Source organism: Oxyura jamaicensis, chromosome 7 (assembly GCF_011077185.1).
Source record: "Oxyura jamaicensis isolate SHBP4307 breed ruddy duck chromosome 7, BPBGC_Ojam_1.0, whole genome shotgun sequence".
Classification (NCBI taxonomy): domain Eukaryota; kingdom Metazoa; phylum Chordata; class Aves; order Anseriformes; family Anatidae; genus Oxyura; species Oxyura jamaicensis.
In genome coordinates this window covers 25668020-25681592 of record NC_048899.1, presented here as the reverse complement: position 1 = coordinate 25681592, position 13573 = coordinate 25668020, and the positions used below count along the sequence as shown (strand labels likewise).

Genomic DNA, 13573 nt, shown 5'->3' with positions numbered 1-13573 from the left:
GGAAAAATGTTAAGGGGTAATGCTGTCAGTGGCTAAAGTTTAATACAAGCACGTTATGGTTGCTACTGCAGCTGGTCCAGTAACAACCGAGCGGAATAAGCAGCTACTTGCCTGAACTATTTGAAAACAGTTTTCAAGTTACTCAAACCTGTATCAGTGATGGGCTCACTACATTATCAGCCCCATAAAAGGGGAGGACCCCAAACTGTTGAGACAAAAATTAACAGAAAAGCACAAAGCCAAAAATTACTTGACACACAGACACACTTTCTTCAAGCTCCTAGTCAAGGTCTCTTTACACAGCTAGACCACTGAGACTGCAAACTAGATTAGTGTGATTAGTACACATAGCTTTTTGTCTACCTGTTTACATTTTTCTTCCAAGTTTCCTTCACCGGGCCCTGAGGAAGCTGCAGTTGTCCTAGCTGGCAAATCCTCACCTACCCAACTATGCATGGTCTGGGTTTGACAAACAGGAAAGTCGATATTATTTAAAGAAGGCATTTCAACTAAGTCATCTAAACAGTACACATGCTATCTTTTTGCAGAAGAGTTATCAGTTGCTTGCTTAATCTCGAGAAACAAAAAGCATTAATATTTGATTTAACTACAGGAGCATTCCTTTCAGCAGAGGGCAGCAGCGACTGAAAGTTATATTCAGCTACAACTCTCACGTTTACTGATCATCCATCCCTCAGAGCTCCTAAAAGGTGTTATTTTGGCAGCTTCCTGACAATCTCCATAACTGCTTGAGAAGCCCTGCTGAGGTGCAGAGCCTCGGTGCTGCTCTGAGATGGCACCAGGGCATCCCGGGAACAGGAGCTCGCATCTGCCCGTGCCTCTCCTTGCAGATGGGTCTCAGAGAGTTCAGAGGAAGAGAGAGTTGAGAACTTGCAAACTCCTGACTCCAGCCTGGATGTCAGTCTAATAGACCAATGCTGTCTACAGACACCTTCTGTAATGTGATTAGTCTGAAGAAGCTGCACGTCTACTCACTTTTGAAAAATATACTCTGTATGCTTTATTCATTCCACCATCCAGCCTAGGGTTACTGTGGTTTTGGTAATGTAAGGCATACTGGAACAGAGAGACACTCTCATGTCCCTTGGACTTACACTAAACTGCAGATCAAATATAGATCCACAAAGATCAGGAGGCAACAGAGACACATTAGGCAGATTGTATTAGCACACATTGGCATATGGCAATGCTTCGATCCTCTGATGAGCGCAGCTGATATTAAGCAAATTAATTCACTTCCACTGAGAGTGTTTAGAGGCTTAAACAAGCATTATTGAGGTGTATTTTCCAGTAGACAATTCACTGTGATTGGGCACTAAGCTGAAAAAAATGGCTGCCAAACAAGACCGCCTCTTTGTTCCCTTTTTGGGTCTATAATAGACAATACATGACAACAGACATCTACATTACTGATATGGTAACATGAAACATCTTCATCAGTTCATACATAACTCAAGCACGTTGGCTTGATTTCCAGTTTTTAAATACACAAATCCCCAAAAGATTTGTATTAGAACATGCTGTTTACACCCATATCCTGAAAAGGAAGAAATTGTTTTTAAACGGATTTACATATAGAATTAATATACAGATTAAATCCACACTGTTTTATACAGCACACAATATATCATGAAAGGTTTTTACAAGTCCCAGATGGTTGCATTACATGTGTCAAAGGCATCTCAAACAAGTGCCAACTAGACCTATGCAGCACTGAATCACCACATTCTCATTACAGCTCTGGGATGGATTAAGACTCCTTATGCATCTTGTTCTTTTGTCACCTGGTCACAGCAAAGACTTGTAAAAATGTTCAAATTACTTCAGGAGAGACAGATGTTATCCCAGAAGTCAAGCTGACGAAGGCCTACACTGTGAATAACTGCTTGTTATGAAATGGCATGTGAAGTAAAAACAGGTTGGAGGAACTGGCATGATGTAGGTCTGAGTTCTGAGGGGGTGATTCCCACATGTAAGCTAAGGAGGAAGAAAAGTTTCTGAAGATGGTTTGTAACAAAAACAGGCCCTTTAAACTGCAAGGAGTTTCAAATCCTGATTTTCAAAATAGACCGGTCACTTATACCTACATAAGGTGTGCATATATTTTTCTATAGATGGCACGTCCACAAAAGTAGTATGCCCATGCACATAATAGAAGCATGAGTATTCACACTCTATGAAGCAATTTCTTATCTCATAACATCAAGCACTTCCAGCTTGAAGCAAACTGAGAAAAGGTAACTACTTTTACTAAAAGCTTATCATCAGAGGATCTTATAAGGCTGTACAAATCCAAGAGGTTGACTTTAAGAAAATCTAGCCCTGAGACTGTTTCCAACAAGCATGCAATGATTTTCTTGCAACTAATGCTGGGAAAATCAATTTGCCTTACAGTGCGTACACTACAAATATTTGGGCTCTCATAGCTCTCTAGCATCAAATTCAAAACAAACAGAAAATGAGGACTACTGTTTTGGAAACATAGTTAGGACACCAAGATCCTTTTTGTTCTAACAGCATTAAATCAAGAAAACACCGAAGTCCACCAAGTGTCAGTTTTGATACATTACACTATTTTCCCCCTAACACCAACTAAGTTAAAATGCCTGGAAGGAGCTGTTCTCTGCATTTAGACCTTGTCTGCCTTGTTTAGGAATCTCCTTTGACTAAAAGGCTGGTCTCAGAAGTATGGACACAGTCCGTAAGCCTGAGATAAAACCCTCAGGCCTGGTTCTCTGGTAACTTGATCCTTAACGGAGTCAATGAGACACGCAAGTTGTAGGCATATTGCAAAAATGCTGGAGAGCCCTCCAAGCCAGAGAGGAGAGGCCCTGCCTACTGGGGAATATTAAAACGATTTGCCATTCAAAAGCATTTGTGTAAATGCCCTCTCCACCACTGCTACTGTAACAGGCCATGGTCAGCACTATTCATTGCCCAACGCTTAAGGATGAATGATGCCATGTCAGCTCACCAGGAGTCTTTGGGCGTGCTTTTACAGTGAAATTTCTGTCACAGAATTGCTCGACTCAGCCTGACACTAAATAGAAAATTTGAGCTCCAGCAGAGATTTTAGAGGTTTCGTGACATCAAGCTGCAAAGGAGTCCAGTTTCATTTCCTTAGTAGTGTTTGCTTTTCTGTCTGTCGCTAGTCCTATTATAGACGCTGAAACACTATTTTGCCCAAAGTTTCTTCAGGTTTTACGTATCGTCTCCTTTTCAAAGTGACAATATTCAATATTTCTTAAGAAACAACATCTGGGACTACTAGTTGAAGAATTATCTGTTGGTTGTTTGAGCATATGAAGAATTTGTTGCTGCAGCTTTCTTTGAAATCTTCCTCATCTTCTAGATTAACTTCATGAAAATCCAAGTAATATAAGCACTCCACTGAGCTTTTTGATTCACTACAACACGTCTAGTTTCTTACCTAGTCCCATGCACCATCTGTACTCAAGGGCAGGCCAGCCAAACCCAGTTACAAGGGTGACAGTTGGGGAAAAAAAAAGTTTCCCCAGTTACGTAAGTGGAAGGCAGAACACGATGTGCACATGACACGAGGCTGCCCATAACGTGTAAAAATAAAATCAGGCTTGTAAAATAAAACTACCATATGAATGTTTCATCAACAGAGAAGCGAGGCAGGATACCTGGCACAAAGGACAATTTCTTCTTCCCTGAGATTTGTAGCCCAAATCACAATCATGCAAAACAGATCTTGTCATTTATCGTTAAGAGCAGGCTGATTGCCAGTACAGTGGGCAGTGGCACTGGCCCTTCACCATGGAGGCCTTGTTCCCCTTCAACCTGTGCCAAGTGCAAACACCAAGACCCTGCATGCCCTCGCAGACACCCCACCCCTCTGCAACACTGAGTGCTCATGTTTAATAAAAACTTCCATTCACCCGAGCCTTGGACATGAGGCTTCCTTAGGCTTTGGCCTGAGTCAAATTAGAAGCCCTCATTTTGATTTCCACTCCTAAACTGATGCCTCCTTTCCAAAATCAAAGTATTTTCTCACGCAGAGCCCAATCCTGTAATCCAAATTCAGTAAGAATTTTACGTTTATAAGGATTGCAAAATAACTTTGCTAGCAGTATTAGTGATAGCACGGTGCAGTCACTGACCACGTCCTCAGACTGGTCATTAACTGGGTTACCATTTTGTGCTATTTTTCTGGGTGGTAATTAACTGGCTTTTGTAGAATGATTTCACCAAATCCTATATATATATATATATATATATATATGTTATTTTAGTTTAGTTTTTTAAGCAATTTAAGATAATTAACACCCTGTTAATAGAGAGGAAAACAAAATGCAGACACGTTTAGACACTAGTATTTAGTGTCATGTAGATCTATGCCCTGCCCAATGACATGTTCTGCTTAGGGAAAAAGCAGGATTCAGCTGCATGTGCAGAAGTTATCAACAGGTGCTCTCACTGCATCCGAGGGCAACATTTGAACCCCATCTTAGTTTGTCATGCAATGTAGCACAATCTGTTTCTACCTAATAGCTTCTGTTCAGTATAAAGGACAAATGTCTTTCACCTTTCTTCTACTACTGTTTGCAGGAAGTGAACCTTAACTTAAATGCATGGTAAACACACAGAAGTATTAACAATCTTTAAACCAAGACAAATATTTACCCCTAACACATTGCAGATCACCTTATTTACAACTTAACGCCTGACAATAATTTTGGCCATACGTAATTCATTGCTATTTTCAACAGCTGAAATGGTTTCTGCCCTAAGAGGGAATCATGCCATTTTGTCAGTACCAACTCTATGTTCAGAGTACTTTTTTTTTTTTTTTTGGTACATTTAGCTAGACAGACATTATTTAATATGAGAACATAAAGCACAACAGCATTTCCTTTGACTAAGTTTCTTTCTGATTTCCACTAGCTATAAAACATGACCCATAGTCCAAGTCAGACGTCAGACAGGTTAATCGTGCCCAGTAAGTGTGCTTAAGCAGTCATCATAAGAATATGCAAAGGTTATTAATAATAACATATTGTTCGGTTTGAAAAAGGTCTTTAGACCAGATGCCACTTTTTTTTTCTATTTTCCTCCAGTGTTAATACACTATAGGGGGCTGGGATCTCCATGACCATCACATACAAAACAGTGATGGACACCTAGTATCACTAGTAGAAGGATAATCCTAGTATTGGCTGATAATACAACCCATTTCTTGAACAGCTTCCTTGATTGCTACCATAGGATAAAATCTGCATGACAAATTGCAATGTGCACGCAATAGGCACACGTTTTACTGACAGCAATCTTTTGTATATTTTGCTACTAGCATGTGCAACCTTGTTTTACCACCTCTACTAAGGGAAAATCCAGACAGGATAGTATGGCCACCACACACTCAGATGCTGCTAGCATTAAGATAGCATTCTGTAATTTCAACCTAGGTAAGAACCACAGTGCCTGTGTGACAACGTTGCTGGTAGAAAGAGTTGCTGCCTCCACAAGCAGTTGAGCACTGTTCTATCATCAGTTGCAGTGGTATACAAGGATTAGACTACGACAGCGAAAACTCCTCTGTACCAAAAATAAAGTTGACTCCTGTCTTTATAGGAGCTGTGTCAATCGCACGGATTATCTCAAATCCGGATTCTATTGAAAAAGTATCTTATTTTATAGTTGTTACAGGCCCCCTGTAGTACCTGAAACTTTGTAGTCTTAGTTGGTTCTCCTTCTACCCATGTTTAGACTATGACAATGCTTGCAATCGCATGGCCTGCTCTGTACATAGAGAACCTCAGACCTTGAAGGTTATCTGCAGTTATCCCTTCCACGACAATGAATCTTCTTGACATAAAAAGCAGTACTTTTTTCCAGGTTGTAGCCTCCAAAAATGAAGGACCATTTTAATTGTGTTCTTCAGAACATTTCACCTGTCTGGGTTAGCCCATGTAATCCTGTTCGTTACTGCATAATGAATTTATTAGTCTGTTAACTATAGTCCTGACAGAGATTATGGCCAATGATTGCTTATAAATCCTTTGTAGCAGTGTTTCTTCTAAAGCCTGTAGTTTGTACTATGCTCTTAATAAAATCATAGTACAGCAACTGTATGTTGGAATAGAGATCACCTGGGCATTCATTTTTAGTATCCTAAATTAGCCTAACTGTGCAATAATTTGAAAGCTACAGGCATCAGAGGCAAATCCAAGTCATGTGCAGATTAAATAAAGAGAATTTGGATTCAGTAATCTCTTATCAGCCCCCCAAAGCCCTTGCCCAGGTACTGCTCAGGTGGAGCTTGCTAGAAGTTTTTATCAGAGCTCTGCAAATCTTTGAGACAGACAGACACTGCACTGTGTACACACACTTCCCACACCATGACTTCACAGCTAACAGCCACATTTTCAGCTGCTGCAGAGATACCGTTCACTCAACTTTGCATGCAGCAATGACGACCTCTAATGGTGGAATATTTCTTCTGCTGAGCAACACACAGAAGTTTTGCTATTTGCTTTTCAATGTATTACTCTAGTTAAATTAATTTACAACTCCCTCTTGCCTGCCACTACCAGAGTAAACTGCTAGGGGGTTTACTTGAACTGTAAAAGGGAAGAAACTGCTCTTTTGTTATTTAATTCTTTCTGACTTTGTATATGAAAATATCAAAAGGAAAATGCACATTCCAGAATTAATCCTAGGAGTTAAGTTACTCTTTTAGGACTCTCTGAGACTACCTTGTAGAAACAAATTGCAGTCATGCTAGTGCAAATAACCCCTGGAGAAAGTTTTCTAAAAAATAGATGAGACTTTTCTCTAGATCCAACCAAATGTATGCCAGAAAGCAAAAAGCATGCACATAAAAAGCTTCTTTGAAGTCTTACCAGCTATCAGATAATGAATATTGAATATCCTATATATTGAATTCATATATATTCACATATATTGAATAATGAGGTGTGGTATCTTTGATATCCAATGATCAATTCATCAGAATAAAAAAAATAAAATAAATTCTAAAGTTATAAAATAATACTATGCTATTATAGTATTAATTCAATTCTAAGTGTAGGTAGAGCATAAAAATTTCACATTATTTGTATATTCTGATATGACTTTTTCTCTTTTATTTATTTATTATTATTTTGGGGAAATTGGGGGTAATTTTAAGTTGCTACAGATGCCAGGTACATCAAATATAGCCTAATTTTTCTCTTGGGAGAGATGAGTATCACTACATGCTCCATTTTAGCTTACCTGGCACTTGCATCTACAGCAAAGAAAAAAAAAAGAACAAGTTAACTGTATTATCTAGGACTGACCTAAATGTGTCAATTTTTTCCAGGTTGAGATAAACAGTTTTTAAAAGAAAAGAGTTGAGAACCCTTGGCAGCTTACTGTTTAGTAAGTTTAGTTTCTTTTAACAATATTGCAATGCAGAAGTGGTGCTAGATTTCATTTCAGTCTACAAAGCACCTATGTAAACAAAAATCTATATATATTTCCAGACTACTCAATAAAAAGCACATTTTTAAACTGTGACCCCCTTTGTGTGGTAATAGTAGTTAAAGTTAGACAGCTGAGTACCTAACTAGATAAAAATATCTATGAAGAGATGCTTCAGAAATGTTTTTACTGAATAGGCAATTTGGTTTGGAAGGCAAGGTATGTATGACTCAAACCACTGAATTTTTAATCACTTTTTTTTAAATGACTTTTTTTTTTTTTTAAATCTTCTCTTTTTAGAAAGAATCATTACTGCCAATACTTCGTCATTCTGACTTACCTTTCTCACATCTGAGCTCTTTGGTTCTGTTGTCCAAGTTATAATTCTAGATACAGCAAGTCTTGTCTCACTAGAGTTTACAAAGTCTGTTGGATCCATCTGTCTTGCCAAGGACTCAATATACTTCAGGATAGCAACTTTCACCTGAGAAGTGAAGACATATTTGTTTATCCCATGAGCTGGCAAAAATATAATTATCCTGTAATAAACAGACATTGCTGCAGATTGACAAGACTTATGTCTTACTTGGGAAAAAACATCCCTGTGCTATGTCTCCATGTCACATTTCAAAACCAAAAGCAACTTTCTACTCAGGAAAAGTTTTGTGTAGTGAGTCTGGAATGGCATATCAGAACTGGCTTGAAATATGTCCATTTGTGTAAGCAAATCAACACGTTGTTTCCACCCATATCAAATATTTTAAAGTTCTGCGGGGTGCCTTATGCCGATGGTTACTGTTCCAGGTGCTTCTCATGAGGCTGGAGCCTCAAAAGATTTAAACTTTGGGACATGGGAGAAAGAGCACTAGTCATTTGGCATCCTGTATAGTCCTGTCTCTGAAATAATTATGTATCATTTCCAGAGTTTACAGTGTACCTATAGCCTTGGAACGGCAGCCTCCTGAAAAACAATCTGCACAACAGTATGCCGTTAAGAATATTCAGTAACAGTAAGCTCTGTTTCTTCCCCAAACCCTACATGCATTATGTATGTTCTGTGCAACCAACACTTGTTAAGGTGTGCTTACGGTCTCAGCTCTGTAGCTGTCCAGACTGAGTCTGGTCCCTGCTGTCCTGCAGGGACAGGTTTCTTCCACTTTAATTATACCTGCCATGGCAAACTAAAATAACCACATTTATGCTTCAGCGAAAAGGCCTGATACTGACCTTGAGGTTTGGTGTTTGGGTCTGATCCACAATAAACCTCATCAAAATGTTAAATTGTTGATCAAATGGAAAAGAATCCCTGTCCAAAGAAAACAAAGGCAAAAATGTAATGCTACACACAGTTCCAGGGCTAAATTAACTCAATACATAAAAACTTACATAACAGAGTTCAGCACCTATCATGCTTTTCTTCTTAAGTTTACCTTCAACCATTCAGAGAAACTCAAGTTTAAGGGTCACCTGATTATTCTATTAATACTGGCAAAACACTGCTAAATCAATACCTTTATATGCTGTTACTCTAACTGACTTTTGTACACTTAATCCTGTCTTTGGCACACCTGCCCATCCCCTCTTCATTTCAGGCTGTGCTTTCTTCCTCTATCTCTAGTAGCAGACTGGTTTCTCTTTCCCTCAGAGCTCCTACCTGTTTTTCATTTCTCTCTTCTTCCTTTTTTCTTTTCTATCTTGTTTCCTCCTGGATAACTAACTATTCCTACTACTAGGATCTCCTCCTCCTACTACTAATTCATTTATTATCTCTTTTCCAGGACAAGCTGAACTTAGTTGTAACTATGTCCTGTGCCGGACATCCTTAGAAGAGGGCACGGACTACAGAACTAACTGGTGTGCAAAAAGCAGTAGCTTTCAAAGTCTTATCCTGACGTTAACATTATTGTTTGAACACATGTAAGATACTCTGTGTTAAAGCACTGTTCATATTGTGAACACTGCAAACAATTATTTTCAATCAGTCAAAAAGAAAACTGATATCCAAACACAGGCACACAAAAAAAAAACCACCCGCAGACTAACAAATAAAATCAGTTACACATTTTAAGTGTCATGCTTCCTTAGGATTGTCATGCTTCCTTAGTGTCATGTTCCTGAGGATTGAGACCTCAAAATATATGGTACTGCTGGCTTTCTAAAACGTTCATCAGATGCCCTTCTGTAGTCCTGTAAAAAGCTACACAGCATTTGCCACCTGAGTACTCTACCTGGTAACATCCAGAGCTTTTTGAACTTTTGCCTGCACAGACCCCAGCAAATCTGCTCCCATTTTCTTTAGCAACTGTGTCAGAAGAACAAAAAGCCAATCCTGCAAGTCATCTTTATGAATGATGATGAAATCAACCAGGGTTTCCAGAAACATGCTGAAGACCTATAAACAAAACAACTGTCACAAAAAGGAAGGCTGTGCTTTAAATAGAAAATAATCAAAGGAGAGGGATTTAAAATACAAGTTGCAGAATGATTGTTATAGACAGTTTCATGAATGAATGATTTTAGTGACTACATTTTTCTGAAAAAAAGAGACAATACACATCTAGAATGTGCTGTATTAAAATACCACATGAAACAAATGAAGGAAGAGGTAGAATACACTTACTCTCTGTTGTGAATTCCACGGCAAAGCAGGCCATGCAACAAAACAAACCACTCGTTAGCACGCAGTGATCAAACACGATTGTTCAGATGCAATTTGTCAACATAAAAGATGCATTCATTGAGAGTTCACATTTTCTTAATACAAAATACCTTCTGAGTTATTTAAAACATTATATACCTTGGATCAAATCCAGTTTCCTCTCATGAAAAGCAATGCCTTTAAAGTCAACTAGTCAGGAGAACTTGGTGGCTTTGTACAGTTGTATACCCTTCTCCAATCTTTACCAAGTCCTTTTCCACTTCCCAGTTTATTCTGACTTTCAAGACTCCAGTCCCACATGTCATCCCAAATACAGAGTTCAGAAAGGACAGTGGGCAGAAACGAACCCTGAATTTACAGCAAAGGACCAAACTCTGACTTCAGTTATATTGACATACTGGCATAACTACGGATCTGAACAAGCTTACAGGCCCACCTTCTCCATTCTCTAACCTGCTTCTTTCTAAGAAATGCCTGTAAATTCTGGGAACAGCTTTCAACTTCAAAGGACAATGTTAGAAAGAAGGCAGTGTGTATATTGTTGTTGTTTTAAAATAAATAAAACATATCCAAAACAACATCTTGATGAGAATCCATACTGTTCTCAGGTATATACAAAACCCAGAGGACAAGATGCTTAACTATGGTTTATTACTCTTTAGACCTCACTCTATTGCATATCACCAAGAAAATCCCTAGAGAAGTACAGATAAAACTGAACCTCTCAGTTAAGGAGCTGACACCCAAAAGGCATTAAGTTTTTTGGGAAGCATGGAGTAATATCTTCTTTGCAACAGGAGACAGATTGAGACAATTGCCTTCAGAGTAAAACAGATCACAACTGAAATTTATAAATGCCAGTTTTCCCCAGCAGATGGCAGGGGTAGAAATAAAGAATATTCATCTTGGAACGACGTAAAACATACACACATGCTAATTCAAGAGAATGAGCCAGCCTTTGTGATCTTACCTTGCTGTGAGGGTCAGCAAACATGCGAGTAAATATTTCACATAGCCTTTTTAACTCGACTCGGCTAAAATACATAATAAGACAATAATATTAATGCGATAGCTCTAGTTGCCAAAAAAGAGCTGATAAAGAGTAACAGCTGAAATATCTAATTTTGTTTGTTTAAACATTACTGAAGTCACACTTCTAAAAACCCTATATCTAGGTGAAGCCTTCACTGGCATTCCAGCTGCTGTGATCACTAGGGTTATGACAAGAAATGCAATAAACAGGTTTTAACATCACTTTATTTTCTGTTGCTTCCATTTTCTTCTATAGTCTGAATTGCAGAAGACAACTTGAAAAGAGAGTGCTTGTGAGACATTTCCTTCCTGCATATATCAAGGTTGCTAATTCACAGAAACACTGTGCTTCTGCAGCTAAGGAATAGGTTCCTCAGGCTTCCTTTCTGTGAGGTATTTCATTTTTTCAAGTGAAACCAGAACTTTCACGCTGTTTGGGTATATACTAATCCTATATATTTTGGTAATTCTCAGTAGCTTCAATGAAATCGGTCTAGAATTGCATTGTATTAACAGATACCAGAACTGACTCCAGAGGCTGAGAGTAGACAAACATAGAAATTGAAGACAATCTATCACGTAATAATTAAACTTACGGTCCTATTAGTAAGAGATTATTAGGTGCTCAGTAATACTCTTTTTATACAAATAGTGAAGAGTGATCTATGAGTACTTTTCATAAAATACCAAGCTTGAGTCAAATGCAAAACTGGTGCCAAAGCTCTTATTAGCAATGTATTGAAAAACACAAGTCCTACTCTTGATGCAATGCAAACTGCTAAAGAATGTCAAAATTTTGCTTGTTTACTGTCTAAATGAAAACAGAGGAATTACGTAACATCTCCTGCATATTATGGATGTGATTAGGTATTTTTCACAACTACTGTGAAACCAGAGTAACTACTGAAATGCACATTGATTGCTCAGAGAAGAGCTGTTTAGATCATGATTACATATACTTTCTTTCCAGAAGGATGTTAATTTACGTTTCACCTATATATTTTCATATATATAAAGCCAGAATATACAAGTAGTCTTATAACTGTTTCATGTTAGCTTGTTTATAGTAATAAGTAGTTACTGTAAACTATTATAGTAGTTTATAGCATAGTAATATGTTTTTTTCAAATAGATTTGCGCATGAAAGTCTAATCACATTTTAAAATGGCACAAAGACAGTGGTCTGCCCAAGAGCTTGATGTAAAGAAAGTCCTTGTAATGATGCCAAAGCAAGCTGTCAGCTTCATTCAGGATGAGACTGAGCTGTCTCTAAACAACTACCCTACCATGCTCTCTTAATGCAGACTGCTGCTCTCTGAATGAACTATTTATTACTTTAATGAAATTTCTTTGGGGACAAAGGTTATATATAGACAGCATGTGTAAGCGTCTGTTTTCCAAAATCTTGCTGAGGTGACAAAGCAAGCGCTAAACTAAAACAAGCAGTGGAATAACATTTCCTTAAGGGACGTGTTGGCCTTGTGTTGTTCGGAAGGCCTGACCAGGGAACCCTCAGAGAACTAGGCCACACGAAGCTGTGTGAAGCAATGAGGATAGGTGTGTGCTTTGCAAGCCCATCTTTCTGGATATATAATTCACTGCTAACATAGGATCCTTCAGATCCGAGTACTAAAGAAAATCTAGCCCCATCACTGCTTTATGTTAAACTTGCTATACCACAACAGAAGATACCAGGTTTAATTAAGGACAGACAGACTTGCCACTTGGACTAATGACCTTGGTGATGTTCTCCATGATGCCGTGAGAACACAATGAAGCAATCTGATCATTAGAACAGACACCAAAACAACCCTGAACCAAGGTGTAAGCAGAACAAAAGCAAATTGAAAGGAAATACAAAGAACTAAAAACAGTATCAAATTTTTTAAAAAAACTCTGCAGGGTGTAGTTTCTGGGAAAGGTTTATAAACTATTCAGGATCAATGCCAAGAAAACTTGCTAGCTTAAGGGACTGGTGACAGCAGCACAGTTCAAACACTGCAACTAGCAGAAATGAAAACAACAGTTTAGTTCTTTTGGCATTTCTGCTAAGAATTACTGATGTGGATAAACAGTCCATCGCCCAATCTTCTCAGCATTTCCTGCCTCAGAATTACCACCCAACACATAACCTTGGTTATTCTCTTGCACTTCTGTGGCAAAATCAGAGTCTCACTCAACTTTTTCATGCAACTATATGAGGTGCCACAGTTTTTTCAGACAGCTTGTTAAAACAAAGTAAAAGAAAAAAGACAGCATTCATGTAGGAAGTATTTTTTTTAAATACTCATAAATAGACCACATCAAAAGGCATCTCTGACCTAGGAACTCTAACTACCATATTAAAAACCTGAAGCACTTCCCACTTATGGGCTGCATCACGTCATGTGAAGTGCTGGAATATATTTATGATTGCAGGAGAATAACCTT

The 13573-nt window shown here is 38.3% G+C and overlaps 1 protein-coding gene across 24 annotated transcripts in view; it reads right to left on the bottom strand.

Annotated features, from left to right (window-relative positions):
* Window positions 1–13573, bottom strand: part of CLASP1 (cytoplasmic linker associated protein 1) — a 160981-nt gene that overhangs the window by 36687 nt on the left and 110721 nt on the right. For all 24 annotated transcript variants that reach the window (XM_035331631.1, XM_035331628.1, XM_035331630.1 and 21 more), the window contains 5 exons: window positions 11082–11145; window positions 10073–10075; window positions 9681–9844; window positions 8680–8758; window positions 7793–7936 (listed from right to left, as the gene is read on the bottom strand). In XM_035331631.1, coding sequence (XP_035187522.1) covers window positions 7793–7936; window positions 8680–8758; window positions 9681–9844; window positions 10073–10075; window positions 11082–11145 — 454 coding nt within the window. The remainder of the gene's footprint in view (window positions 1–7792; window positions 7937–8679; window positions 8759–9680; window positions 9845–10072; window positions 10076–11081; window positions 11146–13573) is intronic.